General features: G+C 44.2%; 1 protein-coding gene across 2 annotated transcripts in view; it reads right to left on the bottom strand.

Moving 5' to 3' along the window:
• GLI2 (GLI family zinc finger 2) overlaps positions 1-14,718 on the bottom strand; it is a 188,679-nt gene that overhangs the window by 56,104 nt on the left and 117,857 nt on the right. For both annotated transcript variants that reach the window (XM_015635524.3, XM_015635523.3), the window contains exon 3: positions 11,284-11,389. In XM_015635524.3, the coding sequence (XP_015491010.1) occupies positions 11,284-11,389 (106 nt within the window). The remainder of the gene's footprint in view (positions 1-11,283; positions 11,390-14,718) is intronic.

Here is a 14,718-nt window from a genome sequence, read left to right as displayed (position 1 = left end):
AGCTCCTACCTTCTTCACATTTGGCAGAAGCTGTCTCTTAAACAAACAAACAAACAAACAAATGACTCTTTGAAGAGATTCTTATTCTTGCAGTAACACTCATCCGGGCACTGACAGGATTCAAACCAGACGTGGTCGAGAGAAGTCTGGAGTCACACCAGGTTTTGATCTCGCATGCCAAGAGAGGTCAAGACCTAGCCAAGCCTTGAGCAGACAATCCCAGGACATGAATGAAGTGTGGGAGAATGCCTTTCCCTCCGACTCACTAGGTAAGGCCACATGATGATGCTTTGGTGAGGAATATAAAGTGGTTTTCATTTTTACCCACTAAAGCCCAAAAGTCCAATGTACTTGTCCTCTGTAAAGATCCTCTGGAGCCCTTAAAAGCTGGCTCAATTGCATTTTAGTCTCTTACATTCTGGTCATCTCATGTCCTGAGTGAGGGTTTGAATTTCTCTGACCTAGCCTGAAAAGTGGTTTGGTTATGTGTTTCTGTACAATTTATTTTCCAAAGTGGATAGAAATCTATTTGATTTTGGAAATCTACTATTTTGTCAAGTGAATGAAGTGCTTTGGGTTCCGCTGACACTTGTTTCACTGTGACTATTTCTCTGTTTAGAGACTTCTATAGGAAATAATATACATACAGGTACTAACTATTGAAGCATTAAAACGTGCTGGATAGAACTTAACAGATATTTCACTGTCCATAGCAATACTTCTTACAGAGAATCAGTTGGGCTGGAGGACTAGGAAAAAAGAGAAAAATAGAAGCAACTTCTATATAATTTCTCTCCTGGGAACCAACTGCAAAATCCTTCCAGCTGGTCTACAGAAAATAGAATTATTCTCCCTGACCTGATCCTTACAATATACCAACTCTCATGCTGTACTCTGGCCCCAAAAGATGTCATCACAAAATGTTTGCCTTGTTATCAGGATGAAACAGCAGTAGAGGCCTCATTTCAGAGGCCAGAGAACTGAAAACATCACTGGTTCCCTGAAGGTCTTTTCAAACCAACATGACCAACACAGTCTGACCTGAGTGGTTATCAGTTACTCAGTGCAGCACTTCAAACACTACTAATTCCTTGAAAATTTGGTCTTCCTAGGAAGCAGACACTGAGATATTTACCCTAATGCAGCTGTAAGCTTGAAACTTTCCTATTTTTAATGTATTAACCACACTCTGGTAGATTTCCTCTACCAACGGTACTTTGGGATGTGTGGCTACTCTCTGGGATCTTAAGAGGCTTTCAGATGAAGCATTCAGTCAGCAGGTACCATGTCCAGCAGCTGATTTGCAAATCTAAAGCCCTGTAAGTAGCTCTATAACAAAGCTAGGAAAGCCTCTTGTGAAGGGGCAAGAGGTGGAGAGGAATAAGACAAATTCTTCTCCAGGATGCTTTTACAGGATCGAAACAAAAATATCTCAAGGGCCCTTACAGGATTTAAGAACACACATTGATTTCTCTGAGAAACTCAAAAAGTTGAATGTAACTGCATTTCATACAGCCCCAACATATCTATTCAGTCTTGCCTGACTGCACCCAGGTGCTGTTATAAGTGACTCTGGCTCATGTGCAGAGTAGGGAGAGGTGTAAGACAGAGATAAAATGAGTTGTGCAGGTAGAAATACCTCTGCAGTGAGGAGGCTCCATCTGTGCAAAAGAAACATTGGCACACCACTGCAGCCAGAGAAAGGGCAAGAGGTAGTGATGGAGCCTAATTCTCACATTTAATCTAACAGCATGTGCTCAGCAGCAAGGAAACCATGGTACAGGTCCTTCTGCTACCCAGGGTGTGGCAAAGGACAGCTCCTACCATGCTTTAAGGTATCCCTCCACTCCAACAAGTATCTGCGTTAAAAAAATCATCAAAAGGCTCACATTCTCCTGGTTCACTATCAGCTACCACCATCACTTATATCAAAACCCAACCGCATACACACCAATAAAGCAAGAGCAAGGAATGCAATGAACTTGCTCTTGAAGTGGAGCCTGGCCAACTGATATCATCTAAACCTTGAATATGTTTTCTCCATAGCACATCCTCCCATGAGATTTACCATGTGCATGCTTCTACAACAGAGAGAAGACAGGGTAGAAAACATCCCCATTGATTCTGCAGGAGCTGCATGGCCTGGGCATGCACACTAGGCTCCAAGTAGGCACAAGCTGCCTCGTTAACATATCTGTGTTTCTTAACTCCACTCCAGCCACTTTATGAATTTTTAGGTACTTAACTCCTTTACTAGAAATGGCTTTAGCGTCCCGAGTTTCAACAGAGATTGGAGTACTTTGACCTTAAATAGGATCCAGCCTGTTTGTAAAACCCATTGAGCCTTTGCATTACCAGCACTTGACAAGCCAGCCCTAAGAGTCAACACTATTTTGAAACCCACAACACCCACTTTCAAATGCTGTTAGCCAGACCCAGTACATTGGGATTTATGATCTGAAGTAACACAGGCACTTTTAAATGTTTGACCCTTGAGAAATGCTCTAAATTTTAGCTGTTAGCTGACTATTTAATATCAATGGTGAAACATAAAAGAACAGGAATCAAGAGTCTCCAAGGCAGAAAATTGTGTAAAATCACAAATTCTCAAAATGGTCTGGCACACAGAAGAAAAACATACTTATGTGGTTTAGTGTCAGAGCCAGGGATCTAGAAATCCTGCTAAAACACACGCACTCCCGTGGGAGCGATGTGCAGATCTGAGATTTGCCAGAGTAACAGCACCCAGTTCTGCCCTTTGGTTTGTGCAGATGTGTCTGCAGGGTGTCAGCTGCATGCAGAGTATCCAGATCCACAGTTCTGCCAAACTGGGTCCTTTTCTCACTGGTATTTTTTTTTTTTTTTTAACTTTCCCCCCCAGCCATCTGGGTGGTCCAAGAATCAGACCCAAAAATACCTAGGATCCCTCAAACCACATGTTCTAATCCCAGCAGAATTGACTCAGTCCTTCATCCATCCAGGCTAAATTGACTTCCCTGCTCTTTGCTGCGTGGGGGGAACTTTTGGATGAGATTTGAAAATTTCCTCTCTGTATGGACATTAAAAATCCTACATTTTTCTTGCAGTATCACAAACCAGCATTCCTGCCATTAGTTTTTATCTCTCAGCACCCTGTGTAATTTGCTCCCCATAGCCACTGGTAGCTGGGAATCCAGATTAACCAACACCTGAAAAGTGATGTGCCGCAGGCTTCATTCCACAAGCCAATGGGATGGATGCGTTCTGTCCATTTATCTTCACACGCACTGGAAGGATTTCAGAGAAACACAGTGAAAATGAGGAGGCTGAGTGGATTGATATTTGACTATATGCTCCAGGCTGCAGCCTGGCCAGTTCATTAGAGCAGGGAGGAGGATATGACAACATGCAGCAAATATCTGGAGGGACGTGTTACACAAGGAGTTGTGCTAGCAGCAGGAGGGTGAAATTCAGGAAGAGAAAAAAAAGGACGGTGGGTCAGAAAGCTGAACTGCATGGAGAGCTTGATAAACTGAGAAAGGATTTGCTACAGGGTAGAGTAAAAGTTCAACCCAGAGATACAAGACCAGGAGGTATAAGAGGGAACCCACAGACACCTGTGCAGTACAAGAGAAAGTGCTACAGAAGAGCAGAACACTGCAACAGGTCTCAGCATCTCTTGTCTTCATGACCGCAAGAGGCTGGTGAGGTGAAATACCATCTAGAGAGGTGATTTATTTGGGATTAAGAAAAAGAAGAGGCCAGGAAGGGCAGTGCTCCCCATTTAGCTGAGAGAAAACTTGAGAAACAAATTCAGAACACTGGAGTTTAAAAGGGCAGGAAGTTGGCACTGAACATTTATCCATTTTCACAGATGCTGAAAGCAGTGGAGAATGGGCAATCCTATTGAGATAGCTTCTGAAAGACATGCACTCCCTGTTTAGAAACTCTTTAGAAAGCAGCAGGAGAAGAGAGTTCAAATAAATTTTTTTCCTAAAGCACAAGCTTAACAGCGGATAAGGTGGAAGCATGAAGTCACTTTTAATCTACTATAAAGTGAGGTAAGCAAAGGGATTATCACTTAAGACTCGCTGACATGAAGCTCTGAGAATGACATTTAAAAGCAATGGTGGATTACAGAGTGACATCATATTAAATGAACACATGCCAGAGGTTTACATAAAAGACCTCAAAGATCATGCTTTTGTTCTCAGTACTAAAACCTCTTAGCCACTTTTACACTTCTGGCGGTGATTAGGCTAAATTAGAGGTGCTGTTTTTCACAGCACCAGCAACTTGGTGGCCCAGATCTTCACTAAGTGTGAACCCAGGCCCCTCACTCCAGCCCAATGCCACAGCCTTCAGCAACTGGAGATCCAGCCCAAATGTTTCCAAACTCAATCTGCATTTCATTGCATGATTTAGTGAGTCTGAAACCACCCCCCCTTCAGGTCCCTCTGGACTTCAGGTTTCAGTTTTTCAAAGTACTCTGAAGGCTATTTAACTAAACACACATGACAAAACTATCCAGAAGTTAAAGAACAGCATAGATGTGTAAATCTCTCTCATAATTGAGAATACGCTTGAAAATTTTTAACCAGATTCAAAAGTGAAAGCTGTGGGGGTTTGTATTTTGTTGGTTTGGTTTTGGTTTTGTTTGTTTGTCTGCTTTTTTGTTTGTTTTGGTTTGGGGTTTGTTTTTTTTTCAGAATAATTTATGTGACTGGAAAAGCTTACAGAAACATACTAGCCCTGATCAGTGTTTTGGATTACACCTTCCCCATTTTCCAAAGACCTGATCAGCCTGTCCTCCCACTGAGGCCAGATGTTAGGAACGTACCTTCTCAGTTTCTGCACAGGCAGGTAGTGCTATGTACCTCTTCCCCGGTGCCTCAAAACATGCTACAAGATCAACCTTGGAACCCAAAGGAGTCTTTTTTTTTAGCTCTCAAGATATCTAAAGGATGAGTATTACTGTGACAACATTTTAGAGATGAAGAAAATAAAGCACAGATGGAATTAAAGTAATTTTTTCAGCTCCCAGAACACAACATGGCAAGCCTAGCATTTAATCTGTGGTCTCCTGGAGATTGATCAAGTGACCATCAAGTGTTAATCCTGGAATTGACAGTCCCCCAAATCACCTCTTGTAGGTCACCAAAGAGCCACCTAAAAGCAACAGGCTCCTCTAATTACAGACCAGGGTGAGGTTTGAACCAGCCTTCTGGAGGGGATCAGCCCCTGCAAACAGTTGAAAACTTACACATTCTGATTTTCTTAAATAAATAAAAGAAGCATGTGGGAAAGAAGGGGACAGAATAAATTGGATGTGGGAGCCCCCAAACCTGCTTCCCAAATGAGCAATGTATCTATTTGGTGAAAGTCGTAAAACTTTGCAAAACACATAAGAAGGCCTCTCTGAGCAGCTGTTTGCTTTGACTCCGGAGGGAGCTCGCTCTGTCTCCTAAGCAGCACAGTACCATCAATCATGACCTGCCAAAGATTTTCTACTCCAGTAGCAAAGTAAATATGAAAACACAGGTTTTATTGGTATGTAGGTTCTGCGGCTCAGCCCAGCGGCATCCTTGCTGCAGGAACGGCCATCACCAGGGGTCCCATCCTGAGCGGCGTGACGGGATCCCAGCTGCAGCCCTGGGGGAGCAGTGCCCCATGCAGGATAACTGAAGGCACTCTGTGCATGCCTGATAATGCACAGAGGCAGCTTCAAGAGCACGCACTGCAAATGGCTCCTCTCCTCCACGGAGTCATGAATTCCCCTGGATGGAAGGGATGGTGGAGAGGCCCCAGCAGGGAACGGGGAACACCGTCAGGTGAGCCCTGGCAAGATTCAGATGAAGTGTGGTCAGGGCCACAGGGCACTCGGAAAATTTCACCGCAATGCTCTGACACCCCTTCAGTGGATGTATTGGAAGCAAGAGTTTTCAAAGGATTCCTATCTGGCAAAATTGATTGGATTTGTTTGTGTTTTTGTAGAATGGGAACAGCAAAAGGCACATCTGTGACAGTAACAAATTCCAACTCTAAAGCAAGAGACACTGGTGTTTCTAGAAGCAGTTATAAGATGATGATGATTATTTTTTGTATGGCAAAACAACATATTTTCCCTTAACCCCACTTGGCCTCCCTTGGCTGAATCTCACAAAAAACAACAAAGGAAAGAGAGAACCAGACTGGAATAGATATTCAACATGGAAAATCTTGGGTTTGACATTAAATTTGGCGTATTTGTAAACACTTGAGACACAGTCTTTTTATGATGAAAAGTTTAACAGTCAACTCTTCTGCCTGTGAATCACCCTGCCGAAACAGCTCAGGAACATTTTAACTGGCCTGAAAAGGTATTCTGTAATTTTTAACAGAGTAAAAAAGGAAAAAAAACTTAAACAGGGAGGCGTAATAGAATCAGATAAAGAAAAAAAGTGTAGGCTGGATATCGGGAAAAATCTGTAATAATATATTAAGATTTCAGGGAAACAGAGGAATATCCTTGATTAAATGAGATAAGATCCTTACCAGAGGGAAATTAAGGGCAACTTCACATTATCATGGAGATGGAGTCATCTCTGTGTTTGGGTCTTTGGGACAACTCGGTCCTAATGAAAACCACGGAATTTGTGATTATCAGCTCAGGGTTTGTTTTATTATTTTACTATTTTTATTTGTGGACAGAAGAGCAACAACAATATTTTGTTAATAAACAATGTCAAAACTGCATCCTAAAATACCACCAGGATGTTGGTAGAAAAACAAGGCTGCTTTTGTTTTTTACGGTGCATAATGCCCGATGGGTTTTAACCACAGTTTAGGAGCTACTGTTAAAAAGCTTCTTGCTGAGTCAAGCCTGGGCATGCTGTTTACTGGGGTTAGCCCTGAAGGCTCTTGCATTGGCAGGGACTTTTAAGCTGAGCTAAGGAGTTTTCAGTTATTTTTGTTGTGATTTAAATAATAATAATAATAATAAAAAGGTAAGCGTGTAATCACCTCCCATACCTGCCAGCAACTTTCCTCTGGAGTCAAGGGCTTGGTCTTGCAAAGCTGATGCTGTCCCCTTAGTTTAAAGCAGAGACCAGGCCCCAGTGGATTAGTGGATTTTTGTGAAGAAGTTCACTAAAATACAAAATACCCCTTTTATTAGAAAAAGACCTGTACCAACTTATGAAGAGAATTTCTCTGGTTCAGCTTTGAGCCTGCACACACCTGGCTGATGACTTTCACTCAAATAGTGCTGACCTAAAACCAACAGTGAAGAGTGAAACTGACAAATCAATAAAAGCTGCATGCAGAAAATACATGCAAGACCCACCACTGCTCTTCCACAGAGCCTGGGCCATCCTGTGCTCTGGAAGAGAGGATCACAGGGAAAAACAGTATGTGGCTCTGTAATTTGATCCTGAGTCTCCAGAATAATGCAGAACCTTCACATTTATTTTTCTGTCTTTTCTTAGCCTTTGAGTGTTGCAGTATTACTTACTGTTAAATGAATGTTATGTTGTGGAAGTGTTGGTTCATACAATTTATATGCACCAATATAATTTATTTTATTCATTCTGCTCTAGTTCTACATTCCTGGAATAAATTTCATCACATATTCAGTTTCACTCCAATGTGCATTGCATCCTTTACAGTATCCACTGGACTCCATCTCTGCCTCTCCCTCTATCCTCCGTATTACTACAGCCACACAATCATTGCAGTCCAGGACAGTATCTTGAATCCACAATATTCCTGTTGGTTTGCACTGCACAGAGCTCAAGGATCATCTGAATGGGATACTTAATTTTTCTAGACAAGCCAAGCAAGCACCACGATTCTGTCAAATTGTTGTGAATGCCAAGGAAAAAAGTCCAAATATTAAAGATGTCCAAAAAATTCACCATCAAATGAGTAAAACCAGCAGTGGTTTTACTGAAAATTGGGTCATCCTAATGACTGGAGAAACACCAAAACAATCTCTAAAAGCAGACTTCAAGGAAACCCCAACACAATCTGCTTCTGAACATATATAATAAATCCTCAGTGATTTAGAAGAAGACTCAAGTCCTGAAAATTATTCGTTACGCTGCTTAACAAGAAAATCACTGAGACACAAGGAATGACAACACCGAAGAGAAACACCGCAAGTCTTTTTGGCCTGTCTTGGCACGGGGGTCCTTTTTTACGCAAGTTTTTCACATTCCCATCTATGTTTCCAAGCTAAGGGTCCCACAGGTGGTTCTGCTCAAGAGAGCCTTGCAGAGCTCTCTCCAGTTGAGATAAAATAATGTATGCTCTCATTAGTCCAAATGCAAACAGTGATGAAGGGGAATGCACTGCCAGGTCACAATGAGCAATCAGGAAACAAACCTTTGACATAATACAGCAGGCAGACAGTAAGACCCCATAGTTAGCAACAAATAAGAATGCACTTAATTTGCCGTGCAATGTTCACATAATTAGATAAATTTGGTAGCATCAAGACAGCAGACAGGTAGAATATAAACTTGATGAATTGGGGGCTCTCTGTCAGGCACCGATCACATTAATCATAAAGCCAAAACTCGGTGACGCAATTTTTCTTCCAAACATTTGCCATAATTTTCTAGAGTGAAAATATGTCCTTAGGGTTTTTTTATGGGTTGTTTACTTTTGAAACAAGAAGGATTGATTTCTGCACCACCAGGATGGAGTACAAACTTCTAGAAGCTCATCTGTGCCCACAGAGTCTACCCAGAGTATTGAACAAGAGCCAAGCAACCACCAAGTATATTTTAGCCCAGGTCTACCACCATGTCTGGATGATTTCACACCTCCAGCAAGGAGGGTGAGTGATATGTTGTGACCTCCAGAGCAGAGACTGGAGGAGAGAGAAGAAAGACAAAAGAGAAGTAGAATGAAAAACAAGAGGAGTAAAGGGCAAGACATGATTTTAAGATGTTTGCAGATAAAATCTGGAGAGGAGAAATGGTTGAGAGACCACAGCGGCAGAGAATTTTCCCAGTGTGGTTATGCCATAGTGCAGGGTACTTGACAAACAGCCAAATGGAAGTGGCATTCCCTCGACCCTAAAAAAATTGCCACTGCCAAGAAGCACTTGGCTGCTCAGTGTTGGTGCTTCTCTGGCCACAAAGGCACCTTTCAGTGCAGTGCCCAGGTAGTTTCAAAGAGCACTATGTTTGCTCTTTAAGACCCACAAACGAGTTTTCTCTCCAGTACCTTGCAAGTTGGTTTTGTGAGAGGAGCTGCTGGGAACCAGAGGAATCCCAAGGAAGAAATGCAACAGGTATTTGCCAACAACTAAGCCAAATACTAAGTAGGACACACTTGGCCCACTGATAGACAAATGTGGTTAACTGCTAACACATTAGCTTATTAATATTGGTGCAGATGAATTGAAACCTGATCTGCCAGTGCTGTACACACTTGGCCAGGGTTGACCAGCCAGATAACACGGATTACAATATGAAAAACACTGGGGTTGCTGGGGATATGATTCATGGGTAGCATCAGTGGCAAGTCTCGGCTGCATTCTGTAGAAGACCTTGCCTCATGACCCCACCACAGAAACTGCTGTGGAGTCCCAGGGTATATGCAGTGTCCCCAAACCTCCTTGTGAGGATTGAAGGGGAGCACCGAGTGGGGCACACAAATAAACTGTGACAAACATCAGAACATCTGCCAGCCTCTAACCATTATTTTAAATATCACCCTCTTCCATACGTGCTTTATTAGCCAGAGCTCTGGCTTATTACCTATCTCCCGGCAAGTTATTATTCTGTCTTTTTTTCTACAATTTTTCGCATGAAAGGCCAGAACTATTTCATGCATCTTCCCTAATCTCCCCCAGTTCTCACGTTAGCAACCTGCTTTGTCATTTCCCCTTTGCACACAGCATGGAAGAAGCTGCTCTGCCTCTTTAAACATCCAGTCAAACTGACTGTCAGCCAAAAAGACAATGACTTATCTTCTGGTAGGATCCAGGGGAATGCTCTATCACTTATTTCTTGCAGTATTTTGGAAGCAGAATAAAGCTGTAGTAGCTGTGGGGCTCCACAGATCTGGCTGCTGCTGTTTGCATTACTTGCTTCCCAGCTTCTGTTCCCCTGCTCACACCTATCCAGAAGCAGCACAGCTCCACAAAAAGCCACTGCAAAGCTGGGTGAGCACAGCCCCTGGCCCGACAGCAAGGCTGCAACAAGACTCCAACAAGACTCCAGGGGATGAAATAAGAGTTTTTTAAGTGATGAGACCTAGTTGTTCTTTCCTTATTCTTCTTGCAAAATGATTCTACCCTTCAGTGGTTCCCCTGCACTGAGTGCTCTGGGACCTGTCCCTCAGCTGATGTCTGAGCCGTATGTTACAGCTGCGGGTTGAAGGATATCGGGATGGCCGTGGGACTGCCAACCCCATCACACTGCTCCTCACCTCTCATGAAAAAGGTGCATGTCAGGGACTAGAAGAAACACTTCCAGCCCCATGGTCACTAGAACCTGCGCTCACATCCCTGCTGGCTCCATTTTCCTTGCCCTGATCAAAGCTTACAGGAGGTAAAAATCAGATCTCTCTGTAAACATCTCCTTCAAGACGTTAAGAGCTATTGAGCAGCCATGTCCTGGATGAAGAGATTAACTGCGAACTCCCCTCTCAGGGTGTAGCCCCTGACCAGTCTCTGTGCTTGCTCACTGCCCATCAGCGGTCTCAGGGAGAGAAGGTTTTCATGAGAAAGTCACCACCAAAACCCAGAGTCCTGCCCCTCCAGGGTGGACATGTACACCCCCATGAGTACCTGACTTATTACTGCTTTTGGAAAAATGCCACCAGGGTATTTGGGCTGTTGTCCAGTGAAATCAAACTGAATTATGGCATTGCCAGCAGCCTTTTGCCACCATTCCCACAATTGGCAGGCAGGGAGGAATGGTACACAAGATCCCCAAAGAGAGGGAGCAGTGCCGGGTCTTTGCCAAGATGGTGACAGAAATGACCCAGGCAAGGCATGATGTAAGAAACACAGCGGGTGCAAAAACCCAAGTCAAGCCTGTTCCCGGGACCTGAGCTGAATAATGACAAAGAAGCCCTATACTCCCATCCTGCTGCTATAGGGCATTTCTGTAGGCTTAACAGAGCTGTAAAGCCCTCCTGCCAGGCAGGTCAGCATTGTCACTGGATGGGGACAATGAGGTGGAGGGTGGCCAGTAGAGACAGCTTGCCAGAAGGACAGTGAGTCCCAGGGACTTTAGCAGCGGGATTTGGAATACTGCAGGTGGCTGACATTTTAGCAAGGCACAGGAGTGGAGGTGTAAGACTTACCCATGGATAGCGTGGATAGAGTGAGGTTCATAATGGTATCGTCCTTCCTGGTGGCGCATGTCAATTGGCAAAGGAGCGTGGAAGGCCGGAAAAATGTGCTGCGGCACTGTTATGGGGAATAGAAGAAAAAAAAAAGGGACTTCAAAAACTTTTCCTTCCCTTTTAAAACAATTTCAAAGGCACTAAATCTCCATGAATTTCAGAGCAAGAGCAGTGCAAGACAAGGGGTCTTCATGATATCAGCGCTATCATACACCAGAGAAGTGGAATGAATAAATAATCAAAGTCATGCGGAAAAATCCTACATCTTCGACATAAAAGATCTCCAACAGGGTTTTTGACAAAGACAAGCAGCTAAGCGCTCTTTGAACTTGAGGAGATTATAGCAAGCACCAAGGAAAACTAGACTTGCAACGCAAATCAGACTCAACAGAGCCTGGTGGGATCCAGACCTGCATCGTCCCTCAAGCCTGGAGTGGCAGCAAACACTGTTCCTGAAGGTCTGTACACACAGGTTGGAAATATTTACCTAAAAATATAACAGCAAGAGCAGCGCTAAAGCAGAATGTCTAGGCAGTCAGAAGAGGCTCAGAAGTGCCTACTGCCAGGTTCTGAGAGAGGAGCTCAAATTGCTCTCACTTGTAATCACTTGAGGCCCTATTTTTTATTCATTTGAGAAGCTTGTTTCATCTTTGATGGAAAGATAAAGTGGTCTCAAAAGGCAGCGAACACCTACATTGACTTATTAAATCTACAGGTTTTAATATTTATTATTGACCCCAAAAGTTAACGGCAAGAATATTTGAGTGAGTTGAGCTGATGGAAAATTCATCAGGTTATTTCTCCTCACCACCCCCGACAACGCTGCCTGGCCGCCTGGGCCTTTCCTGCTAAAATTACAGAAGCTAAAGAAATAGAATTAGCAAAGCCCGGATAGCGATGCCGCACAACCGCAAGAGCGATCCTGTACAATCACCCTCTGACAGGGCTCCGCGCATCCGTAAAGATGCCCCTTCCTACATCTGTTGCAGCGACCAGCTTAAAGATAAAAGGCTGGTCTTGCTCTGCCTTTACAGTCAGAAGTTCTTCATTAAAGATTACTTAATATTGTTGCAGGTTTTACCATTCTTTCGCTGGCTTCTTGGCCTTTCTGTCTAACTGGAGACCAAAAATAAAACAAACCCAACCTCCTAAGTGAGCAATTCAAAACCCAGCCTGTGCTCAGCATTTCACTGTGACTTGCCTCCGCGACAGGTACCATCTCTCTGGAGACTGGGGAAGCACCGTCCAAAACCAAAGTGTCAAGGCTTGGGCCAAGTCTCTCGCTGTCGCTCAGCAAACTTCAGAAATGCCAAACTCTTTTTCTATGAAAGACTAAAAATTCAGCCTTTTGCATCTGTGAGTCCAGCTGCACCAGAGCTACGCCGACTCTGTCCGGTGGGGCTGCTCTCTGCTCGGGTCCGTCGCGCAAAGTCTGCGTGTAATCCTCATGCACGTCCTTCCCGGCATATCAGCAAGAGGATCTGCGGCTCCTACTCCCATTGCAGCGCTCGATCCCTGAGCACAGCGCGGCACAGGCGCGTCAGCCAGGCTGCTGGGAGAGGTGAGAGACTACACAAAAACAACCCTCCTGCCAACTCTGCTGAAAGGCGTTATGCTAAGGTTGTCGGGGTGGAAAGTATTTAAGGCTCCTCAGCAGACTTGCTCTCCGTGCTCCAGCAAAGGGCTGGCACCTCACACTACCTGATACACTGGGAGCATTTTTGCAGCTCGCCTAATGTCAGGACACAGTAGAGTAACTGTTAACCACCTCCCCCGCTCCTGGCCCCCCTCCCCTCCTCTCCCAAAAGCAGCCCAGGGAGAGAATGAACTTGGATCCTTCAGAATTTGCTTTTGCAGGAGGAAGATTCAGCCTTTAACTGTTCTGGGTAGGGACTATCTGTTACATAAGGACACTTGCAGGGAGTTTTCTTTTTAAGAGGCAACCAGTGTTCTTGCAGATAAATACACCAAAGTTTAGCTGTCACACCCCATCCCCTGCTCACACAGCACAGTAAAGCCTCTGGTCTCCCCAAACTATGCTCAGCTCAAACTCCAGCCTAGGCTGGCAGACACCTCCAGGTGCTGTCCTCCTCCCTGGGGACACTGCTGCTCCCTGGCCACAGCTGCTGCCACAACCTACGGCTTGCTGTGAGGACCAGAGGGAGTTCAGCTTTTAGATCATTACATAAAAATCATGGTCACAAAATCAACTGTCCCTGAACAGACATCCAGTGCTAGGGAACACAAATATCTCTTCCAGCCTGAGCCCCTAGGCTGGACTTCCTGCAGTGCTCACCCCATATTTATGCTGTGCAAATAAACCAAAAGGAGCAAGAAAACTTCTGTGGTCCTGGGATCAACCCAAAGTGCTGTTGCTGGCATCCCTATAGGTGAAGATTAGCAACCTCCCAGAACAGGGTGGTCACTCTGCCTCTAATGGACAGGTCTGGGGCTGAGTTAATCCCCAGAGTGCAGGAAGTGACAGCTGACCTAGGCTGAAACTGTACAGGCCATTGCAGCTGAGTTTTAATGATGTGGAGAGTCACCTTAATCCTTTGGCCTGTTCCCTAGGGCAATTTAATTTATTAATAATGATAGAACTACTAAAATCAGGTAAGACTGAATATCTTAAAAACAGGCCAGCTATGTTTTATTTTGTACCTATGCATTTCTACCTGATTGATTGCTGAGATAATACTGGAAATTTCTGTGCTAAAAGAGTCTCTCCTTGTCACTCAGGAGAGCTGGGAAACAGAAAACACAGGCTGTTTGCTGCCTGGCCTCCTTTCCTAGCTATCCTGTTGGTATAAAATTGACATCTGAAGAGAATTTCTCCTTCCTCATACTTCTGATTATTAATGGGAGAAAAATTTCCATGAACGTCCTCCTTCCCATTGCACTCTTGGTTTGTTTTCAGCATTTCAATCTACTTGGCCCACGGGAAGCTCAGCAATGCCTCTGCCTTGGGTATCTGTTTCACACCCCCAATTCCAACCCCACCATGTGCCCTGTGCTTTGCTACCACTAAGGGCAAGGGTAAGGGGTTTTTTTTGACATCCTTTTGCAACATTTCCCTTCATGACTTCCCCTCTGCTTCCCTGCCTGGGAGCACCAGCGAAGCCTACGGGCTCCAGTGGCTGGTGCCGTTCATTTTTATTCTCTTCCAGGTGCTTGGTCAGAAATAATGAATGGTTTTATAGGCAATCAACTACCAATTCATAAACGTCAGCCTGGCTCTGCTTCTTGTTCCCACCCCTCCAGAAGAGGACTGTGAGCTGGCAGCAGGACAGCAACACACACTGTTAACAAAGATGGATGTTTTACACATACAAGTTAAAAAGACAATTATATTCAATTACTTCAAGTAAGTTACGGTGATGTATTCCTGAATAG

This window comes from Parus major, chromosome 7 (genome assembly GCF_001522545.3).
Source record: "Parus major isolate Abel chromosome 7, Parus_major1.1, whole genome shotgun sequence".
NCBI classification, from domain to species: domain Eukaryota; kingdom Metazoa; phylum Chordata; class Aves; order Passeriformes; family Paridae; genus Parus; species Parus major.
This window is presented reverse-complemented; position numbering and strand designations above follow the sequence as displayed.